The 24050-nt window shown below is 50.7% G+C and overlaps 2 protein-coding genes across 4 annotated transcripts in view; both read left to right on the top strand.

Moving 5' to 3' along the window:
- Positions 1–51: 51 nt before the first annotated feature.
- Positions 52–5990, top strand: OSER1 (oxidative stress responsive serine rich 1). Of its 3 annotated transcripts, XM_021540875.3 has the most exons (4): positions 52–113; positions 2412–2528; positions 4320–4433; positions 5182–5990. In XM_021540875.3, exons 2-4 carry the CDS (start codon positions 2449–2451, stop codon positions 5867–5869), a joined length of 882 nt encoding a protein of 293 aa, XP_021396550.1. In that variant the 5' UTR covers positions 52–113; positions 2412–2448; the 3' UTR covers positions 5870–5990. The 3 variants fall into 3 exon arrangements, with proteins under 3 accessions (XP_021396550.1, XP_021396552.1, XP_077643144.1); XM_021540877.3 differs by lacking the exon at positions 4320–4433; XM_077787018.1 differs by lacking the exon at positions 52–113 and having other exon boundaries at positions 2219–2528.
- A 3527-nt stretch (positions 5991–9517) lies between these two features.
- Positions 9518–24050, top strand: part of JPH2 (junctophilin 2) — a 31057-nt gene continuing 16524 nt past the window's right edge. The window contains exons 1-2 of the mRNA XM_021540926.3: positions 9518–10040; positions 17190–17973. Coding sequence (XP_021396601.2) covers positions 9662–10040; positions 17190–17973 — 1163 coding nt within the window. The 5' untranslated portion in view covers positions 9518–9661. The remainder of the gene's footprint in view (positions 10041–17189; positions 17974–24050) is intronic.

Below are 24050 nucleotides of genomic sequence, written 5' to 3'. Positions count from 1 at the left end.
CGTGACGTCACCGCCCGCGGGGGCGCGCCCCGGCCCCGCCCGCCCCGCCGGGTGCGCGTGCGCGAGCGGCGGCGGTTCCGGGCGGCGGCGGCGGGCCCGGCCCGCGGAGCGCGGTGAGTGCCGCGGGTACCGCGAGTGCCGCTCCCGTCCCTGCCCGGCCTCCTCCCAGCCCCGTCCTCCTCCCAGCCCCCTGCGCGGGTCCTCCGTGCTGCCGCCGGGCGCCGGGGAGCGCCGTCCTGTCCCCGCGGCGAGCCGTTCCCGCGCGGTTCCCGCCGCCGGCGCCGTGGTGAGGGCGGAGGGCGCCGCGGGAGGCTCGGCGGGCGCGGGGCGGCGGGGCTGGGTCACGGCCGAGCCCCGGGGCGGCGGCGGGGCCGCGGGAGGGGCTGGGGAGGGAGCTCCGAGCGGTTAGAAGCGCAGAGTTAAAACAATGTCAGACAAAAATGGAGCATTCGCGAGTTCGTGTCCCGTGGGCCGTGGCCGGAACGCCCGGTTGTAAGCGGCCCTTCCCGTGCCCGTCGGTAGCCCGCGGGGATGGAGGTGCCCGTGCCTTGTCCCATCGCACCGCGCTCGGCCGGGCTCGTAGTGGCGGTGGTGCTGGGAAGTAGCCGAAAATAAAATGGAAAAGGAAAGGTGTGTGTTTTCCTGGGAGGTAAAAACCGTAAGTTTCAGTGTGCTTTTTAACACGGTAAACTTTAGCTGGCTTTCACAGTAATTGTTTTTTCTTTACGTGTGTGCTCGTTGGCGCGTGCCTCTAAGTGCCTAAGCTTATACTTTGTTATCACCCAGTGAGACTTTTATCTAAATAAATTCTGCATTGTTTTGAAGGTTTGCAGTGTTGGTGATGAAGGGCAGCACGATAAAATATTTAGTCTAAAAGCTGGTACTCTGCTTGGAGTAATGTACAGTGACTTTAAAACTTTTAGTTTTATCTTTCTGGTACGGCTGTGTAATACAGGAGTTTGCTGTTAAAAAAACCCCGAACTTACATAGCCTGATTTTTTTATTTTTTTTTTTTTTTCATTTCAAAGAATCATCTGAGGATGACTTGGGGCCCAAGGGATAAAAGTGAAGTAGAGACCATCTGTTTCACCAGAGCAATAATATTTGGTTAAGGAAAAATATGAAATATTAACTTGCTCAGATGAGCATCATGTTGTCAGCGTTTAAGCTTCCTCTCCTGTTTACTCCCTGGCTGACTCATTGGACACCATGTGCCTTGAAATTGTTATGATACATTATCCTTTTGTGTGTGTCATAATAGCTGTGTGCAATCCAGGGCAGCCAGGTGAAATCACAGCACAGAGCAGCAGTGAGAGGGAGAGCTGCCACCTCCAGCTGCAAGGAGAGGACAAGGAGACAGAGATTATCCCCATCCCTCTGCATGAGTGACTGAGCTGCACAGCGGCTGGCAGAAAAGGTCTCAGTGAGGAGAGAGTTCTTTTCCTTGCTGCAAAAACAGTTTGTGCAGGGCTTTGCACTTCCTTTTGCTGAAGTTCATGAGGTTCCTGTTGAGGTCCCACTAGTGTTTCAGCCATTCATCCCAGTTTGGTGACATCAGCAGACACGGTGAGGGTACCCTGCCACATCTTCCAGACCATTAATGAAGATATTAAACAGGACTGGACAGTCCTGTCCCTGGGATACACCGCTGGGGCCTGACCTCCAGCAAACCCAAAGAGCATGAAATTTAGAAAGATTTGAGGTCCTTTGCAGCTAGATTAAATGATGTTCATGGTAGATTAAAAAAAAATACAACAGCCAATTTTTTTTTTTAATTTAAAGCAAGGCTTTCTGATTGCTTTTGGTATTTGTTTGCATTTGTACTTGTTCACAAGCTGATACTGGTAAATTTTAACAACTATTTGTAACCATAACACCATGTTCTGATAGGACTGTTTAACTGTTGCTGGGACCTAGACCTAAGGTCAAAAACTTTTGCTTGGCTTAAAACTTTATCTTGCTTTAAGAAAAAACTCTTGGTTTAGTTTTTTTTAAAGTGTATGTGTAGCACTGAGTCCCAAATTTGGAAAGAAGAGTTGTAGAAGGTTGATTGTTTTTAATAGTGTTGTTCCTTCTCACTTTCACTTCTACAATTGTTCTGGTAGCACTGTAAGACAAGTGGAAGAGTTTGGCTGGGCTGTAATGTATGTGCAAAATGCTGTTGACACTAAATTTGACTTTGAATTGTTAGTTCACCTAGAGTTGTACAAGAGACTGTTCATTTCATTCTTGGGTATATTAAAGCTTGTTCTGAGTCAGCTTTCAAAAATGTTCTACTAGAATGACCTCAGCTTTGTGTGCTCAGTGTGCTATTTTGAGTTTATTTTCACGTATTATGGTGCTGCTGGGCAACTAATGTTTTTAACAAGGATTTGGCCCTTATTTTCATGTGTCTTTTTTTCTGATTGTAGCAGTACATGGTAATTCCATCACCTCCTGGCCATCCCAATGATGAAATCAGAAGCTAAGGATGGAGAAGAGGAAAGCCTGCAGACAGCATTCAAAAAGCTGAGAGTTGACACAGCTGGGTGAGTAACACCACAGGGAGGCACAGACCTAACATCTTACAAATGGACTCAAAGGGAACACCCATGCTGTGAAATTTGAGGGAATGAGGTAATTGCAAAAGGTTAGGGACAGAAAGCTTTCATTGTAGTTAAACAGACTGAAATAAATTCACTACCTGCAGACTGCACTTCTTAAGGAATTGTAAATTGATTGTTGTCAACTTGCAGTAGGTTTGAAAGAAACCTCACAATCGTGATCAGCTGACAATGTGCTTGAAATGAATTTTGGCATTAATCTGGCTGCCAGAGGTTACCAGTACTAGAGTCCATAGGACTAGAACTCTGCTGTTAAAATTAGGATATTACCATGGTCCTGAAGGCCTGTCATGGGAATAAAATCACATATTTTCCCAGGAGAGAAACTTTCTTTCCATGTCAGTAAGGGAGAGCGTTAGATTCAGTGCCTGATTCCCACACAAACTATTTTCATTGCTGTCACAAAATTTCTATTTATAACCAGAATCACTAAATGGGAAAGAATGGTTTTTGTGTTGTCTTGGTTTGTGGAGATCTGACACATGGCACCTACCTTCACTGTCCCAGGTGACAGAACACAAGTACCACATGTCTTCTGTTGGTAATGATAATTTTTACCTGAAATTAAGTAAAGGAAGGCTTCCATATAACAATTTTTTTTCTGCTGACAAATGTGCACCATTGTAGAATCTGGGATCCCATAAGCTGTTGTCAGTGATGCAATTACACTGTCACTGGAATGAAAGGGTAGATAAGGCAGCATCAAGGTGATAACTAGAATTAGCACAGAGCTGAGATTGCAAGTAGATGGGCTTATAAAGTTATCTTTTGTTTAAATAATTAAACTCATTAGTAATGAATTACCTCTCATTCCTTCAGTATCTTTAGTACCATCCTTCAGCTGGGCAGAGTTGATTACTTTGGAGTTGTTACTGGTGCCTTTTGATCTTATGTTCTGTATTAGTTGTCCTTTAAATGGAAATTAGTTTTATTAATAGTTTGGATTCTCTTAACCCCACCCTAGATCAGTGTGTGGGGACTCATTTTCACTTTCCAGGGAATCTGTCCTGTGTACAAACTGATTTAGCATAGGATTTGGAAAATAATTTTCTTGGGACTTCCACTCTAATATGTGAAGTCACAACTTGAAAGAATTGTTCTTGGGTTATTGTGGGTCCTTCAGAATGGGAGTGTGGAATTAATTCATAGCACCAAAAAAAATAGTAAATCTACTAAGGCCCCTGCCTTGAATAGAAGCTGAAGGTCTGACACAACTCTGTGGCTCAAATGATTCAACTTGCAGGAGTATGAAGAGTTTTAGCTTATGTTGACAGGCTATGTTAGACAGAGGCTTAAGTGTTCTTCAGCTAAACAAAGTCTATTTATGTCCAAAGAACATTTATTTTTAGGAAAGAATGGCTTATTTGTCTCTGGAAAAAGAGACTTGTTTCTTCAGTGATGGTGTTTCTGCCTTCCCCTCTCCTGGGAAGCTGAAATTTGGCCATTGTGTGGGTTTGTCACTGACACGTGGGGCTGGCTCTGCAGCGGAGCTGTGAATGGCATCTCTTGGTGAAAGAGTCTGTTACACAAACCCTGGGCATAGGAGTGTGTCAACACTCATCCTGCTGATTTGGGTCTTTGTGGGCAGGTCTTTGAAACTGTATTCTTAATGATTTGGAGCAGTATTTTCTGGGAAATAAGATGCACAAAGGTTTATTTTCATAATCATAATGTTAACCAGTGTAGGCTGTTAACTCTTCATTCTGTCTCTCACAGATGTACCACTTCTCTCTCTGTGGGTGATGGGACAAGTCCCAGAGCAATAGTTAGAACAGTGGCAGATGAAACCAAACCTAAGAATGTGTGTGCTTCTAAGGAAACCTGGCATGGGTAAGAGAAGCTTGGGATTATCAGACTATTTCCAATGATACTGCCTTGAAAAGGAATTTTAAGTAGACAGTTTCTAGTTGGTGCCCTTCTAAACAAGAGACCTGAGCTGCCTTTAGCAAAGAACTTTATAAAATACTCACACCAGCTTTTTCTCTTCATATATGACTGCTGTTCTTTAAGTTAGGTGAAGTGAAAGGAGATGCTGGTCACTCATAGGTGGCTAAACGTTGTAGATATTTCTCAATGCAAATGTGAGCTGTTGGTTTTGAATCAGGCAATCATGAATGCATCTCTTTCAATCATTGTTTGACACTGCAGAAGGTGTCGTTGTGCCTTGAAAACTAGATTAAAATAAAGAATTGGTTTCTAGAGTATCTTTGCAGAACTTCATGCTCATATGAAACAAAACCATCCTTTGCCCTTAATTCATTGGTGTTGTGCTCTTTGCTTGTGCTTTGTCCTTCTTATAGTGATTATTTTGTCATGTCTCACATGCTTTACTCATTTTCTCACCTTTAAAGCCCACTCTCTGGGGTGCATTTTTTTTAGTATTCCTTTTATATTTTATACAACTGCTTGTCTAGAGCTAAGTCAAATTCCAAGACAGCAGCTTAATATAAGCAAACACTCCAAACCTAAAGCTTGTGCATGCAATATAAATGCAGGAGAGATTTTGCCCGGTGTTACTTATTGCCCAACAGTAAGTATTTTGGTAAATCTTCATTCCCTTTTTGTCTTTCCCTTGCAGGTCTGTGAAGAAGCCCTCGAGAGGAGTTGTGAGAACCCAGCGTCGCAGGCGTTCCAAGTCTCCAATTCTTCATCCTCCAAAGTTCATCCATTGCAGCACAAAGTCACATTCCACGTGCAGCCAGCTGGTGCAGAAGAGCCAGGCTGATGCCCAGGAGGACAGCAGTGGGTTTGGGATGCCAGTCCCAAAGGAAGCTTGTGCACACGAACACTGCAGCGTTGCTCTGGATGTTGGCCAGAAGGGAGCTGAGGAGTCTTTGGGAGTTTCTGTTGCACAGTTGACAGCGGAGAACACACAGGAGAACTCTCCAGCTGCAGCTTCTCCAGTATCCAGAACAAGCCTAAAGACTACAGAGCTTTCTGACTTCCAGTCTATGTCCAAGCTGAACACGAGTGAGCCGTGTGCATGTGCAGATAAAACCTGTCAGTGCAAACTGTGGCAAGATATGGAAGTGTACAAATTCTCTGGCTTGCAGAACACCCTCCCACTGGCACCTGATAGAACGGTTTCTGAGGATCACTCCCAGCTTTTGCCATCAAGAACTCCCTCAAGTTCTCCACGCTCTTGCTCTGAGCAAGCCAGGGCCTTTGTGGATGATGTGACAATTGAAGATCTTTCGGGATACATGGAGTATTACTTGTATATTCCAAAGAAAATGTCTCACATGGCAGAAATGATGTACACCTGACAGCAGCAGCACTAAAACCAGAAGAGTGGCTGATTTAAATCTGCCCTCAGGCACATCATGTGAATATGCAACCCACTCCCTGCTCACTGTGCTTGCAATAAAAACACTTCTTTGCATCTCAGCTGATGTTGATTATTTAGGCTGGACAAACAGTTTAGTTTCATCATTATAATTTAAGCTTGGAATAGATAATGTGGTAAATGAACCTAGAGTCTATTTGCCTGTACTTAAGAGACCCAACACTAATTCTACTTTGTTTCCAAAATCCTCTTGTTGCTTTGTTGGAGTCCCTAGATTGCTTGGTGATAAGAGCTCTTCTTGTGAGACACCTGGTGTCACTCAGCTCCTTTGAAATCACTTTGACCTCAGGTTGTAAGACTCGGGCTTGTGGTTTTGGATGCTTGTGCCTCTGATTTTATTTCATAAAGGAGTGTGGCCATCTCCTAACCTCCCCTAGGTACTATTACTGGAAAAGTGGAAAGCAAACCTTTCACTGAATTTCCAACAGGCCTTAGAGACTTGTGTTGCAAGAGAAACACCCTGCTTCCTCAGGCGAGCTGCTGCTGTGGTTAACCAAAGGAAAAGTGAGGGCAAGGGCTGTGCTCACTGTACTTGTTATGGTGACCAAACCAGAATTTGCTCATTTCAGTGGTCTTAATTCATACACTGTCTGTCATTTTTGGGGGTTTTTAGCTTCTTTTTATCCTATTCTACAGGAGCAAGTATTATCCTTCCTTCAGGCATTAAAACCCATCGACTGCAGTGAACAGTTGTCACTTGTAGGGAAGTCTTGAGCACTGTCTCCACTCCAGTCTTGCTAAACCATCATCACTTTAGCTGCCCTGCCCAGCTTTGCATTCTCCTGGAATTTACTGCTTCAGAAGCAGGCAGCTCTCCATACACAGTGTGCATCAACACAGTGTCTCTTTTATGAGTGTCTAGCAAAGGAGCATCCCATCAAATAACATAATTGGTTGAGGGTGAGAAAAGTTGCATTTTGGCTTGTCTTTACTATTTGTGGTACCACAATTTTCTGACGTACAAGATGTGGAGAAGGAATGGAGACAAACATTTTCCTGCAAAGTCATTTGGGGTTTTTTTGCAATTTCTGTGGCAGCATCTGGTGTCTCAGAACAAGTGGCCATGTAAGTCCACCTGTTTTGCCAGTCCTGAAGTGTCACCTACACCATGCAGAATTTACCTGTGTCCACATCCCTTTCTGTGCTCTGAAATAGCTGCATTTCTGCCACCTGTGTTCTGAATTCAAGGCAATTTTTGGGTAACTTTTGTCTACAAAACTGGGCTACAAAGTGCAGAATGACTATTTCTCAAATAATTATTCTTAACAGTTCTCAAATGCAAATTCCAACCACAGCACTGTCATGGGGCTGAAAGTGCCTTTCAAGACTGCACTGCTTTTACCATTTCATTCTTTAGTGACCACAGACCTGTACTGCAGGGTTTAGGATTGCACTGTCCACTGCTCAGTACTGTGTTAAAGTGGACTGAAATCCAGGAGATGTAAAAATAGTAGAAAAATGTGAGCTGGTGCTGACTGAGAAGGGACACAAGCAGTGCCACTAGAGGTCAGCCCCAGGCTGGAGCTGGCTGCTGCAGCAGGCTCAGTCTTTGGGGAGAATGGGAATTTTTCTGCCAAAACAAAGAAATAAGAGCAGCTCTTATTTCTTTGGTGCCTCTTATTTCTGTGTGGTGCCTTTGTGCATACTGACTGTCAGTGCTTTCTGAAGTTTGTTTGGGTTTGTTGGTGGTCAACAAAAGCTCTTTAAATGCCAAAATCTGCATAAGTTATTAATGTTTAGACAAAGTGTGCAATCAGTTCACAACTGTGCTGTGTAATTAGGAAAAGTTGCTAAGTAAATAATTACATAGTCCTGAACTTGGCATCCTCTTGGGACAGTTACAACATCTTTGGGCTTGTAAGTGCTGGAACACCGTGGAATAGAAGACCATGAGTTGCTGCAACCGCTGCCTTAACGCTTTCTCTTCTGTTACCACAAGTTGTTTTCAGATGTTTTGGTCTTCGCAGAAACCGTAAAGCAAAACCTTCTGGTTTTGCTTTGAGAAAATGTGAATTTATGGCCCTTAATCATGCAGTAAGAACCTTGAAAACTTGCCTAAGTTGTCTGAAAACTTAGTTTAAAATAACAAAAAAATTTAACTTGAACCAATTTCAAAATCTTTTTTTTTAAAGAAGGCTTTGGAGGGCTGGTTCTGCCAAGTGGCACTTCTGAGTCATGTTGGAGTCCGTTACCAAAGAGCTCATTTCTTCCTGTGGCTGAATAAAAGTGAAGCCCATTGTAATTAACTTTCCAACTTGGTCCTCACCTGTGTCTGCCAGTGTTCTGTGTTTATGTGCTGTCCATACACAGAGCTCTTGCAGTTACATATTGTGTGCTTCCTCTGTGCCTTTCCTTCCTAGAAATGCCAATGTGGAGATTGAAAGTTGAAAAACTGAGTCCGAACCCACCACTGTCTGTGGCAGCTTTGCCCCAGAGTTTGGTGGGGTTTTGGGATCTCCCCTGGAAGGGCTGATAACACCCCACAGCTCCTGCAGCTTCTCAGTGTGGTGGTCAGTAAGGGAGGGGCATTTCTCCGTGGTCTTGCTGGGACAGTGTCTAGGAGTGGGATGGGTGTGCTGGAAGAAGAGAGGGCTTGGATCAGCTTGGTCTTTCAGTCCTTGTCCTCTGCCATCTGTATTTGATGGCATTATTACACACAAGGTGTCTGTCACACTCCGTGTGTCTGCAACTGTCTACCATCTTCACACACAGACTGACTTATGCCGCTGGCTATTAAACAGAAGGAAATTTGGGAAGTTCGTTGTTTGGGAGAGAGGGGTAAATGACTACTACTGAACTTCTTTGCCCTAAAGCAGCTCTGGAAGGTCACTTTGGGAAGTAGCAGAGGGGCAGAGCGAGCTGTTTGCTGTGCTCTCACTCCCTGTTCTACCTCTGCCCAGTTACCCACGGTGTGAGTGACCTGGTCCCGGGCGCTCCGTCCCCGCATCCCGCGGAGCTCCGGCGGAGCGGGACAGCGGCTGCGGGCCCGGGGGAGCGGCGGCCCCTTCCCAGGCTCTATTTTAAGCAGACATTTACTTTCCCAGCCTCTTCTCCGCCTGGATCCCTGCCCGGGGCGGGGGACGGCGGAGGGGGGGGTGGGGTGGGATGTGTCTCTCCCCTCCTTCATAAAAGGGCCCCGAGGCGGGGGCCGGGCTCCAGGGGGGTTATTTTTGGGAGCAGCTCCTGGGATCCGATGGCCTTGTTAGGGCAGCGCTGACCTTTCTCCCGGCGGGGGAGGAGAGCGGGACGGGGCGGGCGGCAGCGGCCGGGCGGGGGAGAGCGGCCGGCTCGGGACCCCCATCCGTTCTCCGCCGCGGGGATCGGGACCCCCATCCCTTCTCCGCCGCGGGGATCGGGACCCCCATCCCTTCTCCGCCGCGGGGATCGGGACCCCATCCCTTCTCCGCCGCGGGGATCGGGACCCCATCCCTGCCTCTGCCGCGGGGCGGCTCCCCGGGCGGCCCATGCCCGTGCCCGTGGGGCAGGTACCGGCGCGGAGCGGCTGCCCCTACGGGGGGGCTGGAGCTCGGCCCGCCCTTCTCCCCTCCCTCTCGTCCAATTTCTCTCTCCTCCCGTGCCCCAGCCCCTCGGCCGGGCCAGGCGAGGCAGGAGCGGCGGCTCTCGGCGCCCAGCCCGTTCCCTCCGGGGATGCGGGAGCCCCGGAGCGCTGCCCCTGGGAACGCTGCCCGGCTGAGGGGCACCGGAGGGCACCATGAGCGGCGGCAGGTTTGATTTCGATGATGGAGGCGCCTATTGCGGGGGCTGGGAGGGGGGCAAAGCCCACGGGCACGGCATCTGCACCGGCCCCAAGGGCCAGGGCGAGTACTCGGGCTCCTGGAACTACGGCTTCGAGGTGGTGGGCATATACACGTGGCCCAGTGGCAACACCTACGAAGGCTACTGGTCCCAAGGCAAGAGGCACGGGCTGGGAATCGAGACCAAAGGACGGTGGGTTTACAGAGGCGAGTGGACCCATGGCTTTAAGGGACGGTACGGCGCCAGGCAGAGCATGAGCAGCGGAGCCAAGTACGAAGGCACATGGAACAATGGCCTGCAGGATGGCTACGGCACCGAGACCTACGCTGACGGAGGTAAGGGTGGCTCCAGACAGAATGGGAGGGGGATGAACAGTGCCACACCCAGCCTGCGACAACAGAGGTTGCATGTTGTCTCTGCTGAAGGGCTGACCTGGTCCTGTTCCCACTAGACAGGCACAGTGTTCTACAATGAGCCATTGGGGTGCTTCAGTCAAAAGGGGAGCTTGGGCTGCAGCCATCTCGTCCATGTGCGTGCCCTGATTTTCCCAGCTGGGCACAGAATGTGCAGCTCACTGTCTGCAGACCTGAGGGAGGATCGCCCCAAGCTGCCCTTAAGTGTCTCTTTTGGCAGTTAATGCCAACCAACTCGATTTTGCGTAGTCTTTGACTCCTGGTTCCACAGGGACTGATTACTGCAGCTTCTGGCTGAACCACCCCAGGAATTCCCAGCTGGTGCACCACAGCAGTGATCTGTGTGCTCGCTCATCAGGCAGCGAGTTGTGAATGTTCTCGTGTCGGATATAAGCCACCCACAGCATCCCAGCACACCTTCCCTATGCATCAAACACTGCCTGCATGCCTCTGATGAGCTGCCTGCACATCTGCTTTGCCAAAGACTTTTGATTGAGTCTGTCTAAGCTGTTTAGAATATGTAGCCACACATATTCCCCAAAATAAATCCCTCTGGTTATGTTGAAGGTTTCAACCTTCACCACTATGCAACTGCACCACGTAGTCAGATATTTGTTGTGCTGTGTAAATGCTTGGTCTAATTGTGTTCTTGCATTAGTGGCAATTCTGGGGGTTAGAAACATGGCAAGAATTTCTGTGCAAGTAATTTAGTAGCTCTTCAGCATTGTAATGTTCCAGGCTGCCACATTTAGGATAGCTAAATAGAGAGGGTGATTTGAAAGAAATACCCTTCAAAATATGGATGAAAATTGTATCTATATTTGTCTAGGACAGGCACTGGAGTTAGTTTATAAAGCAAAATTAATATAAATCCTCAGAATGAAAAGCATCACATTTATAGACATTAGAAAAATTGACTAATTTAAGACTGGCTTTCAGGGCTATGTTTTTCATAAATATTTCTCAATGAGTTGTCTGGGTTTGTGGCTAACTTTAAGATTGAGAACACAGTCTTGAAGTTGGCCCATTTTCCTAGTGCCCTTAGATGTTGTAGGTACAGAAACGAACTGACACATCTCTCCAGCTCCTTAAATTTTTGCCCCTTCTGTCCTGTGGCCATGGAATTGTTTAATGGGTGCAGGTTGTGTGCAGGTTGTGGCCTTCATGTGAGGCCATAAGAGGAGTAGGTGACATGGAAGATGTGCTGTAATGAGTAAAGAGCAGCAATCAGGTAACTGTCAGCAGCAGCTGCCATTGGGAATTTCATTCTGGAGATGTCAAGGTCTCCTTTGAATTTGCATGGTTGCTTCCTTGCTGCTTCCTAAAATGCAAATCCTTCTAAGGGTGAAGGGCTACTGGAATTCCAGTTAATGTTCTGGGGGAGAATTTTGAGTAGCAAGACTTGACACAGGGGTTTGATTAGCTATGGGACAGAAGAGAGGGAGAGATGAGCCAGTGCTCTCTCCTGCAGGGATATGGAACATCCTGCTCTGTCAGCACAGTGCTCCACAGGGTGTTTGTCCCTCACCCAAGAACGTGCCAGCTGCTTGGTCCCTGGTGCCACTGGAGGCTGGCAGTTTAGCCCTGATCCCTGAAGATGTGCCCTGCCAAAACACTGAGCTCACGAGGGTTGTGCTGGGGTGCCCAGTGGCTGCTCCATGTGCTGGGTCATCACACCCTGGCTGGTCTGAGCTGCTCATTCAACACATGAGCTTCTCTGTGGCACAGCAACGTGGATAAAACTGCAGCCAAAGCCAGGGATCACCATCCACCATCACATCTCAAGGACAGGGGTGGAATGGTCTCACTGACCTGCGAGACCTTTTCCTGATTGTTCTTCTCACCTGCACACAGCAACCACCTGCAAGATCCAGATGTGGCCAGACTGCTAATGGGACCCATTCATGTTTGAATTTGAGGTTGCCAAGATAGACATCTGGAAAGGCTTTGGATATCTGCTGTCCCTTGAGTAGGGGACACGATTCCCAAGCCCCTTGGAAGCCAGCCACACGAGGAAAAGGGCTCTGGGAATGTGCAGCCCTTGCCAGGTCGTCAGAAACTTTAGGTCATGGTTGGACTGTTTGCAGATTACAGGGAAATGTAGCTGATTCTGATGTTTTAAAATAAACTTTATATATATATATATATATATATATATATATATATATATATATAGACATACATAAAAATTTACATTTCAAAATACACTTAAAATATACTTATAGGGTTGTCTGTGTATAGGGTTGTCTGTGTTTGAATCTTGTGTCTGGCCAAGATTTCAAAAAAAGCCTAAATCTGGAGTGAAGCTTTTTTTAATCCCATATAGATTTTTAGTGTCTAATAAGAACCAGGGTCATGGTACAGTTTAGCCCAGGCACTGTGTGAGTTATTTGCTTTTCTCCCCACTACCAAAAGCCTACTTTTGTGAAAGTTGTAAGAGACTGATGGTTTTAAGGGGATTGAAATCAGCCAAGGGGCTCAGAGCTCCTGGTGTGGCTTGCAGATACAGTGACATTCTGATATATCTCTCTGTATCCAAGCTGGATATACTCGTGTGTGCTGCTGTCACCAGGGGAGAGCTCAGAGCCCTTTAGAGGGGCAGAATGCTCTGGCTGAAGCAGACAGTGAGTGGGGTTGTGGAAGGCATAGCATGAAGGAACTCATTGTTCTGCAACATAAGCTATGAGTAAACATGTAGTTATTTGGCTTTGCCCGGTGAGTTTTGTCCATGCTGTAAGGAAGGCCTCATTTTTTGGATACTTCTGCGCATTTGACTGTGAGTCAAAACTCTGAGTCAAGTCTTACTGCAGAAAAAATGCTCACTGAATCATGCTGCATACCCATGGTCCAGCCCAAAGCCTGGCTTTGCTGTACAAATAACTGCTTATATGTGTGGAGGGGAAAAAAACATCACTTGCAATTAGTGCAGCCTAAAACCAACTTATTTTTGATACTGCAATTTGTTCTCAACGGTGCTAAGGAAACAGTGGTGTCAATTAACCACAAGGAAACAATTAGACCAGTCAGTGATCACAAGACCACAGAAGACGGGAAAAGAAATGCAGAAGTGCTTTACTGGGGAGAGGAAATGGATGATAGGGAGCAGTACAACTCTTTCCTGTGGCAGGGCAAGTGCACTGGAAAGGGGCCTGGACCAGGACAGAAGGAGCATCCATGGGATTGTGGCTGAGAAAGGAGGAAAGGAGCCTGGGAGAGCCACGATGGTGCTGGCTTTCATCTGCTGCCTCTGTAGCAAAGCTGAGTGTGACCCATGAATTAATATAGTGAATTTTTTACCCCTCTATGTGGTTTTCTTTGCCTCTCTTTTCCAGCAGAACCCACCAGACAGTACTGCTGGCACCAAAAGGCAGCACTCTGCTTTTGCTGGCCTGTCCTGCACATGGTGCTGTGCATCATTTAAATGTCCCTGGCCATTCACGCTGAGTTCTGCCCTGCCTGTCATCGCAGTATCCGGGTGACAGCAGGGGACTGTAGGGCAGGGAAGCGATTTGAGCTGTTTGCATTATTCACATGGTTGTTTGTATTATTTACATTCATCACTAATTATATGGGAGCCTTGAGACAGGCTGGGAAGGGGAAGTGTGTCACTGCTGGTGATGGCATCTTGCTGCTGGGCTGGAGGGCACTGGGAGCTGAAGCTTTTGCCTTGGATGCTGCTGGGGTGAAGCAGAGGGTGCTGACACCCCTTTGGAGTGCTTGGAGGTGAAGGCTGCAGGGATGTAATTTCCACTGATCCCACAATTTAATCCTTCCCATCCTATGAAGTTACCCAGGCAGCATCACCTGCTTTTGGCTGGGGCTGTGCAGAGGTGATGAATCATATTCCTGGGGGTTGCAGAGGAGCAGTTTTCATCATTAGGACGAGTAAAAATGCAGCCAATAAAGGATTACTGGGCCCCTGTCCCTCACTAATCACACCCTGATGAGATGAGGTGTCTCTGTCCCGCTGCCTTGATGAATCACCAGCGCTGATGAGGGAGACAGGGAAGTAGGCTCCCTATCCTAAAGAAAGATTGATTTGTTCCACATCCATTGCTTTTAAATTATTTTTTACAGAACCTCAGCAGTGCATGGGCCCGTGGCAGCCTGGCTGGCAGCTCTGCGTGCTGCCCTTGCCCAGGCTGTGTCAGAACTGGGGTGTGCAGGGGGCTGGGGGATGTGCAGCCCTGCTGCAGAGGGATTTGCAGAGCCCCATTTTCTGTGAAGTGCCCGCACTGGGCCGTGTTGGTGAGACAGGGCTTGCCTCTGCTCAAGCCTTGCGTGCCCTGACGCACGGCACGGCCGCCGCCAGCCGCTCCCTGCAGCCCCTGGCTCCTCTCCAGGGATGCCTGATGGCCCTGCCCTGGCAGGAGCCTCAGCCGGGCAGGGAATGGCAGCACCAAGGGCCATGGCAGCGCCTGCTCGCCCCCGCCTTGGCTGGGCAGCTGTGGCAGCGCCGTGTCGGTGCCCTGCGTTCACCCGGGCAGGGCTGGCAGCGCTGGTCGCAGGACAACGCTGGCGCTGTAGGGGCTGAAATCGGGGAGCAGAGAGCAGCCTGCAGAGCTGAACGCTGCATTGAGGGTGGCACTCCATCCCTGCTGCCCAGGGATCCATTGTGCCATGTGGCTTTCCCACCCAGCTGGCTCCGGTGCAGTTGAGGGGGACAGAGGGGGATTTGCTGGAGTGCAGCAGCTGCTCGGAGCTGACCCCTGAGGAGTGACTGAACCCCCTTAACCTGCAAGATTTTCCAGAGTTCCTTTTCCAGGGAATTAACATGGCGGCATTACCAGCTGCAGCCTGATACGTGTGAAGTTGTTCCCATCTAGGAGAAGGTCTCCAGTGTCACCCTGATCATGTGTCAGCCCTGCTTGCTGGCTGGGCGGGTGGGATGGAGCACTGACCTCACCAGGGAGGGACATGGGGGCACTCAGGGGGTCTCTGTAACTTCAGTTTGCACTAGGAAGACTCATCATCATTTCATGGAGAGGGATTTGGGAGCATGGTGAGGAAATTCCCAGATGCCTGGGATCTCCAGTGATGGTCCTTGACTCCTGACTTGTGCCCAAACCCATGCTTATTTTTACTTATTTTTCCCCAGAAGAGCTTTAAACTCATCCAAGAAAATTGAAAATGGCCTCTTGCTCTTACAGATGGCTCCCCATGGCTGCCTGCAGTCTGCAGATGCCACATACAACCTGAACCCCTACATTTCTGTAGGGGAGACCAACTGTTTACAGGGACCCCATAATCCCCTGTGTCACAGGGTGGGCAGGGGCTGGCTGGGAGCAGCTCACCCAGGGCAGCAGCTGCTGCTCACTTGGGCACTTCTTGTCTTTCCTGGCCCTCAGCACTGTAAGTTAACACTCCACAGGCAGGTCCAAAGAGGATTTCAACGAAACCTGAAGCTTGGGAGGAGAGATTATGCTGCAGAAGTGGCCTGGGAGACTGTAAAATATGCACTCCCACGATCGCCAAAGAAGGAACTGGATTTGCTCCTTGGGGAGCAGGGTCATCCCTGGGCTCAGTAATAGTGCCTGAGGGGGGAGATTAATGCCTCAAAGATGGGTCACCCCCTTCTATCTCAGCCCAGCCCAGCTGAGTCTCCCCAGAACCGTGGGAGTGCCTGCTCTCCCAAAATTATGTGTCTTCTGGTAGGTGACTGCTTTTTGCCAACCAGGTTTAGGACAGATGTCTGTGAAAATACCCCCAGCACAGCTGACCCTTACATGAAGCAGCACTTGGGAGAGTAAAGGAATAGAGTGGCCTTTCCAAAAGCATTTGTGCTCCCCCATTATCCCCTGCCTGTGCTCCAGGCTGAGGGAGCTGCTGGCAGCCTCTGTTCCACAGGGTGCTGGTCTGGGGTGGCCCATTCCAGGTCCTGCAATGCCAGGAGCAGAACAGAATGCTGCCTTTGTTTTGGGTGGTTTGCTGGTTTCTGAGGCAACTGCTTCTAGAGACTGGTGAGAGCCAGGCTGGAAAGATGGCTCATCCCATCCCATCCCATCCCATCCCATCCCATCCCATCCCATCCCATCCCATCCCATCCCATCCCATCCCATCCCACCCCACAGGGCTCAGGGATGCTCTGACCTCCCCTGTGCTGGCATGGTGGTTGCTGTGGCTGAAGGCTGCCTGCTGCCCCACCAGCCCCCTGCCTTTCCCAGGAGCTCTTTATGTGGGGTCCCTGATGCAGCTGATTTAAGTCTCTTGACATCCTGGTGAGAAAAGTCAAGCTGGAAGTCTCCAATCTGCTGGAGCCTGTAAATGTGCTCACCTTTGGGATCAGGGGATCTGGAAAGGAGAAGTGTCCCAGTCCTTCAAGGTGTCGCTGCCAAAGTCCTGCTGGTTCTTAGCAGGGTTCTGTACCCAAGGTGCAGCCCTGGTCATTGTCCTTTCTGTGTCTCCCATCATATGACACCATCTGCCCACTCCAGCTGGGTCTGGAGGAGTGGGGAGGGGTGCTGCTTTCTGGGGCAGAGCTGAAGGAGCCCCACACAGAGCTGCTTTTCTCCTCCCTTTTTTGCCCATCTCTTGCTTTGTGCAGTGTGGCCCAAACCTTGATCTTGGCAACTCAGAGAAGCCATAAGTCAGAGTCAAGGGGATGTGCTTCAGGCACCAGGGCAGTCCACGCACATGTGGGATCCTGACTCAGGGGCCTAGAGCTGGTCCTGGCAGCCTGCAAGTGACAGACTGCAGGACAAGCTGAAAGGGACTGTCACCAAGCCAAGGTCAGATGTGCCACTGCAGCTCACATGCCCGCTGGGGCTGCTGCCATCCTCCGCACAGCCCAAACTCCACCCCTGGGGGCTGCTTCCCGCTCCATTCTCTGGATGAAAATCCAGATCCCGTACAGTACGTGGCTTTGGGTTTGCAAAGTGTCCCTTCGTGCCTCAATCCCTTTGAAACGAGCTGTCCCCTGCCAGCAGAGGCTCTTGGGCTGGTGTCCTCTGCTCCCTAGGCGCCGATGCTTTCGCACGCGGGTGAGCACCGGTGGAGCTGAGTGCAGCCCCGCTCCCTTCGCTCTCCCAGGACCAAGCTGCTTTCTCACGCTGCCCGTCTTGTCTCCCTCAGGCACGTACCAGGGCCAGTTCACCAACGGCATGCGGCACGGCTACGGCGTGCGGCAGAGCGTGCCCTACGGCATGGCCTCGGTGGTGCGCTCCCCGCTGCGCACCTCGCTGTCCTCCCTGCGCAGCGAGCACAGCAACGGCACGCTGCCGCAGCAGGACTCGCCCGCTGCCCACCCCGAGAGCCTGCCCCTCTCGCCCACCATCACCCGCGGCGGCTTCGCCCTCAGCCTCTACGCGGACGCGGAGGCCGGCAAGGCCAAGAAAGGGGGGCTCTTCCGCAGGGGCTCCTTGCTGGGCAAGCTGAAGAAGTCCGAGTCCAAGTCGTCCTTGGCCAGCCAGAAGAGCCGCGTCAGCTTCCTCAAGAGCGAGAGCGGCATCAGCTCGGCCGCCAGCGATGCCACCTCCACCGTCAGCCTGGGCGAGGGCGCCGAGGGCGAGGAGTACACCCCCTTCGAGTCCGACATCGATGCCACCACCACGGAGACCTACATGGGCGAGTGGAAGAACGACAAACGCGCCGGCTTCGGCGTCAGCGAGCGCTCCAGCGGCCTCAAGTACGAGGGTGAGTGGCTGGACAACCTGCGGCACGGCTACGGCTGCACCACGCTGCCCGACGGCAAGAAGGAGGAGGGCAAGTACCGCCACAACGTCCTGGTCAAGGGCATGAAGAAGCGTGTGATACCCCTCAAGAGCGCCAAGATCCGGCAGAAGGTGGACAGGAGCGTGGAGGGGGCTCAGAGGGCCGCAGCCATTGCCCGGCAGAAGTCAGAGATTGCGGCGTCCAGGTGGGTGCTTGGAGCTCAGCACGCAGGTTCCCGTGGGGATGATCCCCTCCCATGTGTTCGGGAGATGTCCCTTTTCTCATCCCCTCTCATGTCCCCCTGCAACCCTGGTCTAGGAATTGTTACCAGCCCTGGACAGCAGAAATTGTTACCAGCCCTGGCATGCAGCATCCTGATGCTATGCCAGGCTGTCAGAAGTGCTGGGCATTGATGGGGCAGCCTGAGAAACAGAGGGTTTGATGATGATAATCCAGCAGGCTCATGAGCAGTAAGACGTGTCCCAGACAAACTGGGGCTGCAGCAGAACACAGTTTGGCCCTGGAGCCCTCAGTGTGGCTTTGGGGAAAGTTTGTGGGATGCATTAGGGTTGTCAATTTTAGCAGCTGAGTGTAATTGCTCTGCTGTCCCCGCTGGGATAGAAGAGAGAGGAAATAAGAGTGGCTTCAGGGTCTGCCTGGAAAGGGCACGGGAAATTCTCCTCCTCCAGCTCACATCCCTGCCTGTGTCCGAGCTGTGTTGGCAGTACACTCCTCCTGCAGCATTCCTGCCAGTCTCAGAGCTGACCTGGCAGAGAACAGAGATCTGGGAGCCTTCCTCTGCCTTGGGGAAATGTGGTTGTAACAGTCCTTGAGGTTTCACCTGACCTCACCAAGAAAACCTCACCCTGCACAGGCTTTGCTCGGCTGCGGGGCAGTGGCTGTGACTCCATGGCTGTCCTGTCTCACTCCTTTTAATTCCTGTTTAGTTATCAGTTACTTCATTATCAACCAGAGGAGGGAAATAGGCAAGGAGGACATCTATTCCCAAACCCCATTCTACTCCTTGGAGAAACACCCACTTTACTCTCCTGGCTGCCATTTCTTCTCCAAACTTTTGTGGGGAGCACAATTGATTTTTTTTAACAAAACCCAGTTGCCTCAGGGACTGGTGGAGAAAACCCAGCAGGATTGCAAGTGAAGCTCCATGCAGGGCCAGCTCGGATAAAAATAACAGGCTGGGGTGGCGTGGGGCCTTGGATGCTTCTGGCAGGGCAGACTCAGCCCAACACCAGCTTTGCCGTGCCCGGGAAAAGCGTGTGGCTACGGCGTGAATAAGGAGCTGGAGCTGCAAACACTGCTCCCCAAGAGCTTGGCTGGTTTACACAAACCTCTTTTTATTATACACTATTTACACTTTGGATCAAAAGCGGCTCTGCAGTGTTTTCAATCAGGGGCTGGAATGCGCCCGCTGCCCTGGCGGGGGACTGCATCCCTCCCCAGTGCAGCCAGGGAATAATTTCCTATTAAGGAAACCTTGGAGCTGGAGGAAGTAAGATGTGGAAGCTGGTTTCCTCCAGGGAGCCCTCAGGCAGCAGACCCTGCAGTGGTGTGGCTGCTGGGCAGGGAAGGGGTTGTTGTGCTTGCTGGCAGTGTGAAACCCCAGTCCTGCTCCTCAGCTTCTCAGCCTCTCCGCTGGGAGAGGGAATTCAGGATGCCTGTCCTGTAAACTGTAACTCAGCATTGCCATCAGTGTTTATTCCTGGTGTATCTTGCTCAGGGCAGAGCTGCTCTCTCTATCTGATGCCTTTTGTAAATCCAACTCCTCCCTCCTCCTTTCACCTCTGATTTGGGGTAGACAGTAAATCTCCATAATTTTTCCTGGAGAAGGTCCTTAGCTTAAACCCCAGCTCTGCCACAACTTTTGCTTTGGCCTTGAACCTTGCCTCAATTTCCACACCCAGGGCAGAGTAATTGCAAACAGATTGTGAAAATGGATTATTACAGTTTATAGAAGGTCTGCACTATCATTAGCATTGCCTGAGCTCATAACTGTGAGGTGAATATTTCTAGATGGAGCATTCATGTTTCTCAGCTGGCAGTGTCCCTTACCCAAAAAAATGCCTTTGAGGCTACATCCATCCATTCCTGGGGGAAGATACGATATTTCTGTATGTAAGATTATTACTAGGCACTAATTACCAGGACACAGCAGGTGAGCTGTGCAAATTCCCAGCTACCTCTGCACACCTGTGCTGTTGTACATGGATGTTTGAGTTTCTCTTGCTTGTGGCACTCGGGGGAGCCCCTTGCAGAACTAAACTGCTGTAGCATCCAGCCTCCTGCTGTCTGGAGGTGAAATGCCAGGAGAAGGCCAGATTTCTCCTTTTTGCACCATAAAAGGCTCTTTGGGGATAGAAATTCCGAGGAAAACGAGCACTGGAAGCTGCCTGGACCAGTTGCACTGCAGGAATCCCAGGCACGTGCTGAGCCCTGGGTGCACTGAGGGGTGCCCTGCCTGGGAGCTCTGGGCAGGAGAGCAGTGACAGCCAGGGACGATGGTCAGTGCAGTCACCAAACCTCCCCTGCCCCATGCTCTGCTCTGAGGGTGTCTGAGGCACCAGGCTGCTTCACAGCTCCTGTCCCAGTGAAACAGTGCTGTTTCACTTTGGGTGTTCCAGCCAGGGCTGTGGGCAGTGCCAGCTACTGCCTGTCCTGCTGCCTCTGCTGCCCCTGCAGCACTGCCCTGGCCTCCTCAGCTCCCTCCTGAATCCTCCTGGGTTGGCAATCCAGCTGCTTTCCCAGTTGTGCAAGAAGCTGAGGATATCATCTCACTGTCAGCTGAGAGAACAGCTCTGTTTTTCATTATTTCAGTGGAAATCCTTTGGCATGGGGCCAAGCTGTCCTGAGCAGCCCATCCAGGTCAGCCAGCTTCACCCCATGCCAAGCCCATTGGTGCTGCTCAGATGTTGGGCAAAAACCCTGGGCACGTCCTGCAGCAGCTCTGCGGATCTGGAGGGATGGAGTTGATGGAAGCTGGAGCATGAATCCTCACCCAGGAGAAAACCATCTTGGAATGCAGCCTCTGTGGCAGCTGGCAGACACAGCTTTACCCCTGCCCAAGGGTAGCCATGGATGGATGTGGGCTTAACACACTGAACACACCACGAGGTGTTCATTAGCCCTGCCCTGTACTGCTGGAAGTCCAGGACTTATTCTGCTGTGGTCCCAAGGGACTCCTGTCAGAGCCAGGACACATCTCTTCCTGTGGTGCCAGGTGAAGGCACCTGCTGTGTCCCTCCAACCTCCCCTCTCCCACCCTCCATCCTCCTTTGGAAAAAAAATTGGGGTAGATGGGAAGCATGAGGAGAGCCTGGGATGGCAGCTGGGGCTTCACCTTCTGGGAGCTGAAGCAGACAAACTGGCTGGAGGACTGTGAGGAGGGAACAGCCACCACCAGACCATGAGTGAGCTGGTTCAAAGCCATGCTGAGGTGTGAAACAGCTGCCCTGCAGCTTTCTGGGCTCATACAGAATAGGGTGCTTTGTACCCTGGGTACTTGAAGCTCCTTGTCCTGGGGAGCAGAGAGTGTTTGCCTGTCAAGTGGTGAGAATTTTCCACAGAATAGAGCATGGAAATGGTCAGCTTTCATCTCTTCAGAATAGATGAAAATAAAATTAAATAAAATAAAGTAAGAGGAAGAGCAGTACTGTCTGCAGGGGAAACCTTTGATTTTTTGAAATGCGTGTGCTCAGTAGCTGGGCAGCTTTTACAGGGGTTTTTCTTCTCTCTGGTGCTTTTTGAGGGCAAAATGAGTGTAAATACTGCAAATCCCACCTCTGTCCCATTGCAGCAGTATCTGATATGGTCTGCTCTTGCACATGGTTGTGTTTCCCAGTGACTTGGACCAAAATCAATGGAGGGACTTGGCCATGTGTCCTGCAAGGTACGGGTCTGGCCAAGCTCTGAGATCCTTTGAAGGGTGATGTCCTGGCAGGAACACTTCCGATAAATCTGCTGGATGTCACGGGATCAACAGGAAAGCAAAACATTCGAGGCTACAATGGCTGCTGTGCTTCACCAGTTTGTACTCGTGTGCTGGCCCTGTAGCCCCTGTGTAGTTTATACCTGGAGAGTACAACTACGAGTGAATACATTTTGGATTTATTTTTGTTTTAATGTAATATCAATAGATATCTGTAGGCATTGCTAGATTGTGTTCTGAAGTGTGGGACATCAGTTCCTGATTTAGTGGGGTTCGCTCATTAGGGTGAGCCTGGGCTCTGTGAAAGCACAACAGAGCTCCAGTGTCAGGCATGACATTGATGTGGCTTCCCCACCACCAACCCTCAGGCGTTGCTCAGTATGAGCTGTTGCCTGGTTTTGAAACCCAAGTTGGTTTTCTATCCATACCCATGACTTTGGGGCACATCTTAGCTCTCCCTTCAAATAACAAGAGCACTTGGCAGCTCCTGTATCACTTTCCAAGCCTCTTCTGCCTGGCTGCATTCCCAGCAGCGTCGCCGCTGTCTCCCTGTGCTCAGCATTTCCAGGCTGCGTGGCCGGGCAGCAGCGAGCGTCTCCTTGGGGAACGCGGCTGTGTGGTGCAAATGACGTCCCAAAATCGCTGGAGTCAGCAGAGGCTCCTGACTAAATAAGGGCAGGCAGAGCAGGGCTTTATCAGCGTGGCCTGTGTGACAGCTGAGAGCTGGGGCTGGGGCAGCCCACGCCGCTGGGGCTCGGCTGCGCGCTCCCACTCGGAAGGTGCTTTATTTGGCACGGCTCTGCCCTTTCCCCACTGCTCTTGGGGCTTTAGGCTGCTGGTGGGGAAAGTGGGCAACCAAAGGGAGATCTTCCCCAGACACCTCTTTGGTGAGGGGTAGTGTGTGTCCAGTGCAGCGCTGGGCTGGTGGCTACAGTGGCCTCGGCGCTCCTGGGGCTGACAGCACAGCTCAGCTTCCCCTGAGACCAGATTTCAGACCTGGGATTTTAGGTCTGTTGAATCAGACTTGGGGTTTTCTCTAAAAAGGCAAGAGATTTTTTTTTTTTAATGTGCTTTTAGCCAGAGGCACAGGCATTAGACACCTCAGGAGTTCAGCACATTCCCAGACCTTTAGGTCTAAAGCCAGAGGAGGGCAGGATGCTCATGGCCACCCTGTGAGAGTGGGCAGCAGCAGCATCTGTGGCTCAGGACAGCCCCTACAAGGACAGGAGGAAGCAGCTGATCCTCCTGTGCTCTTCCAGCCTCACAATCTCTGCTCCAGGACTCCACAGCTCCGAGTGTGGGTGGAAGGTGTGTAATTAGGAGGCAGCAGCAGGCAGGAGATGGGCAAAGCTCTTCCCAGCCCCGGGTGGGTTACTGACTGTTATTTGCCAGGGAGGGACAAGAGTTGGGAGCAGTATTTCTGCAGACACCAAAGATCACAGATGTCACAGCCTGAGCTCTTATGGGGCTTAAATGACAAGTGCATGGAGGTGCAGGGGGACCAAGGACTACCCCTCACCTCCCCATGGGTTGCAGTGGAAGGGTCACTTCTAGCAATGTACAGCCACACCTGGAGACAGTGGAGTGGCCTGAGCTGAGCACAGCTCCTGGATGGCTGGGTATTCTGGCTGCTCCAGCAGTTCTGATTGCCTCACAGCCCCCATAATGGGAACCTGCAGCTTGGTACTTCCATGGACAGGGTTCAGAGCGTCAGTGTGCACATGGACAGGGAGAAACAAGGGCAGCCACGTGGCTCCCTGCTATTGCTGAGTGCCAGGACACAGCATTGAGGGGATGCTCCTCAGTCCTGCTGTCCCAGTGAAGATGTTTCTCACAGAGCTCAGTGTGTTTATAAAGAGGATAATCCTGTTTCATCACCCTTGCTGAATAGAAACCCAGTTGCTGGCATCTATTTCTGCACCAGCCAAAGCCCAGGGCTGGGTCTCCCCCACTTTCTGTGTGGCACAGCAGTCTTCAGCTCTGCAGAAGTACTGCTGATTTCAAACCTCTACCCAATCCTCATTCCACCCATCCACAGGAGCCATGCAGGGAGAGGGCTGTAGGGCTTCTCTGGACTGGACAGCAAACCCCAGTGCAGGGGTCCAGAGCCAGGATCAGACACCCACCCCAGCTGCAGGACACCCACAGTGTGTCCCCACACAAAGGGGGGCTGTGTGTGAGGCTTTTTGGGCTGGAGGGATTCTGTGTCACTGGGTGAGTGGTGGTGTGATGCCTTCACCCCCTTCTTCCAGCCCTCTCCCAGAACAGCCTCATCCAGGCTGGCTGCAGCTCCAGCACTGACACATTTTTGGCCCACGGTGCTCCTTACACGGGATGTA

This window comes from Lonchura striata, chromosome 17 (assembly GCF_046129695.1).
Source record: "Lonchura striata isolate bLonStr1 chromosome 17, bLonStr1.mat, whole genome shotgun sequence".
Classification (NCBI taxonomy): domain Eukaryota; kingdom Metazoa; phylum Chordata; class Aves; order Passeriformes; family Estrildidae; genus Lonchura; species Lonchura striata.
This window is presented reverse-complemented; position numbering and strand designations above follow the sequence as displayed.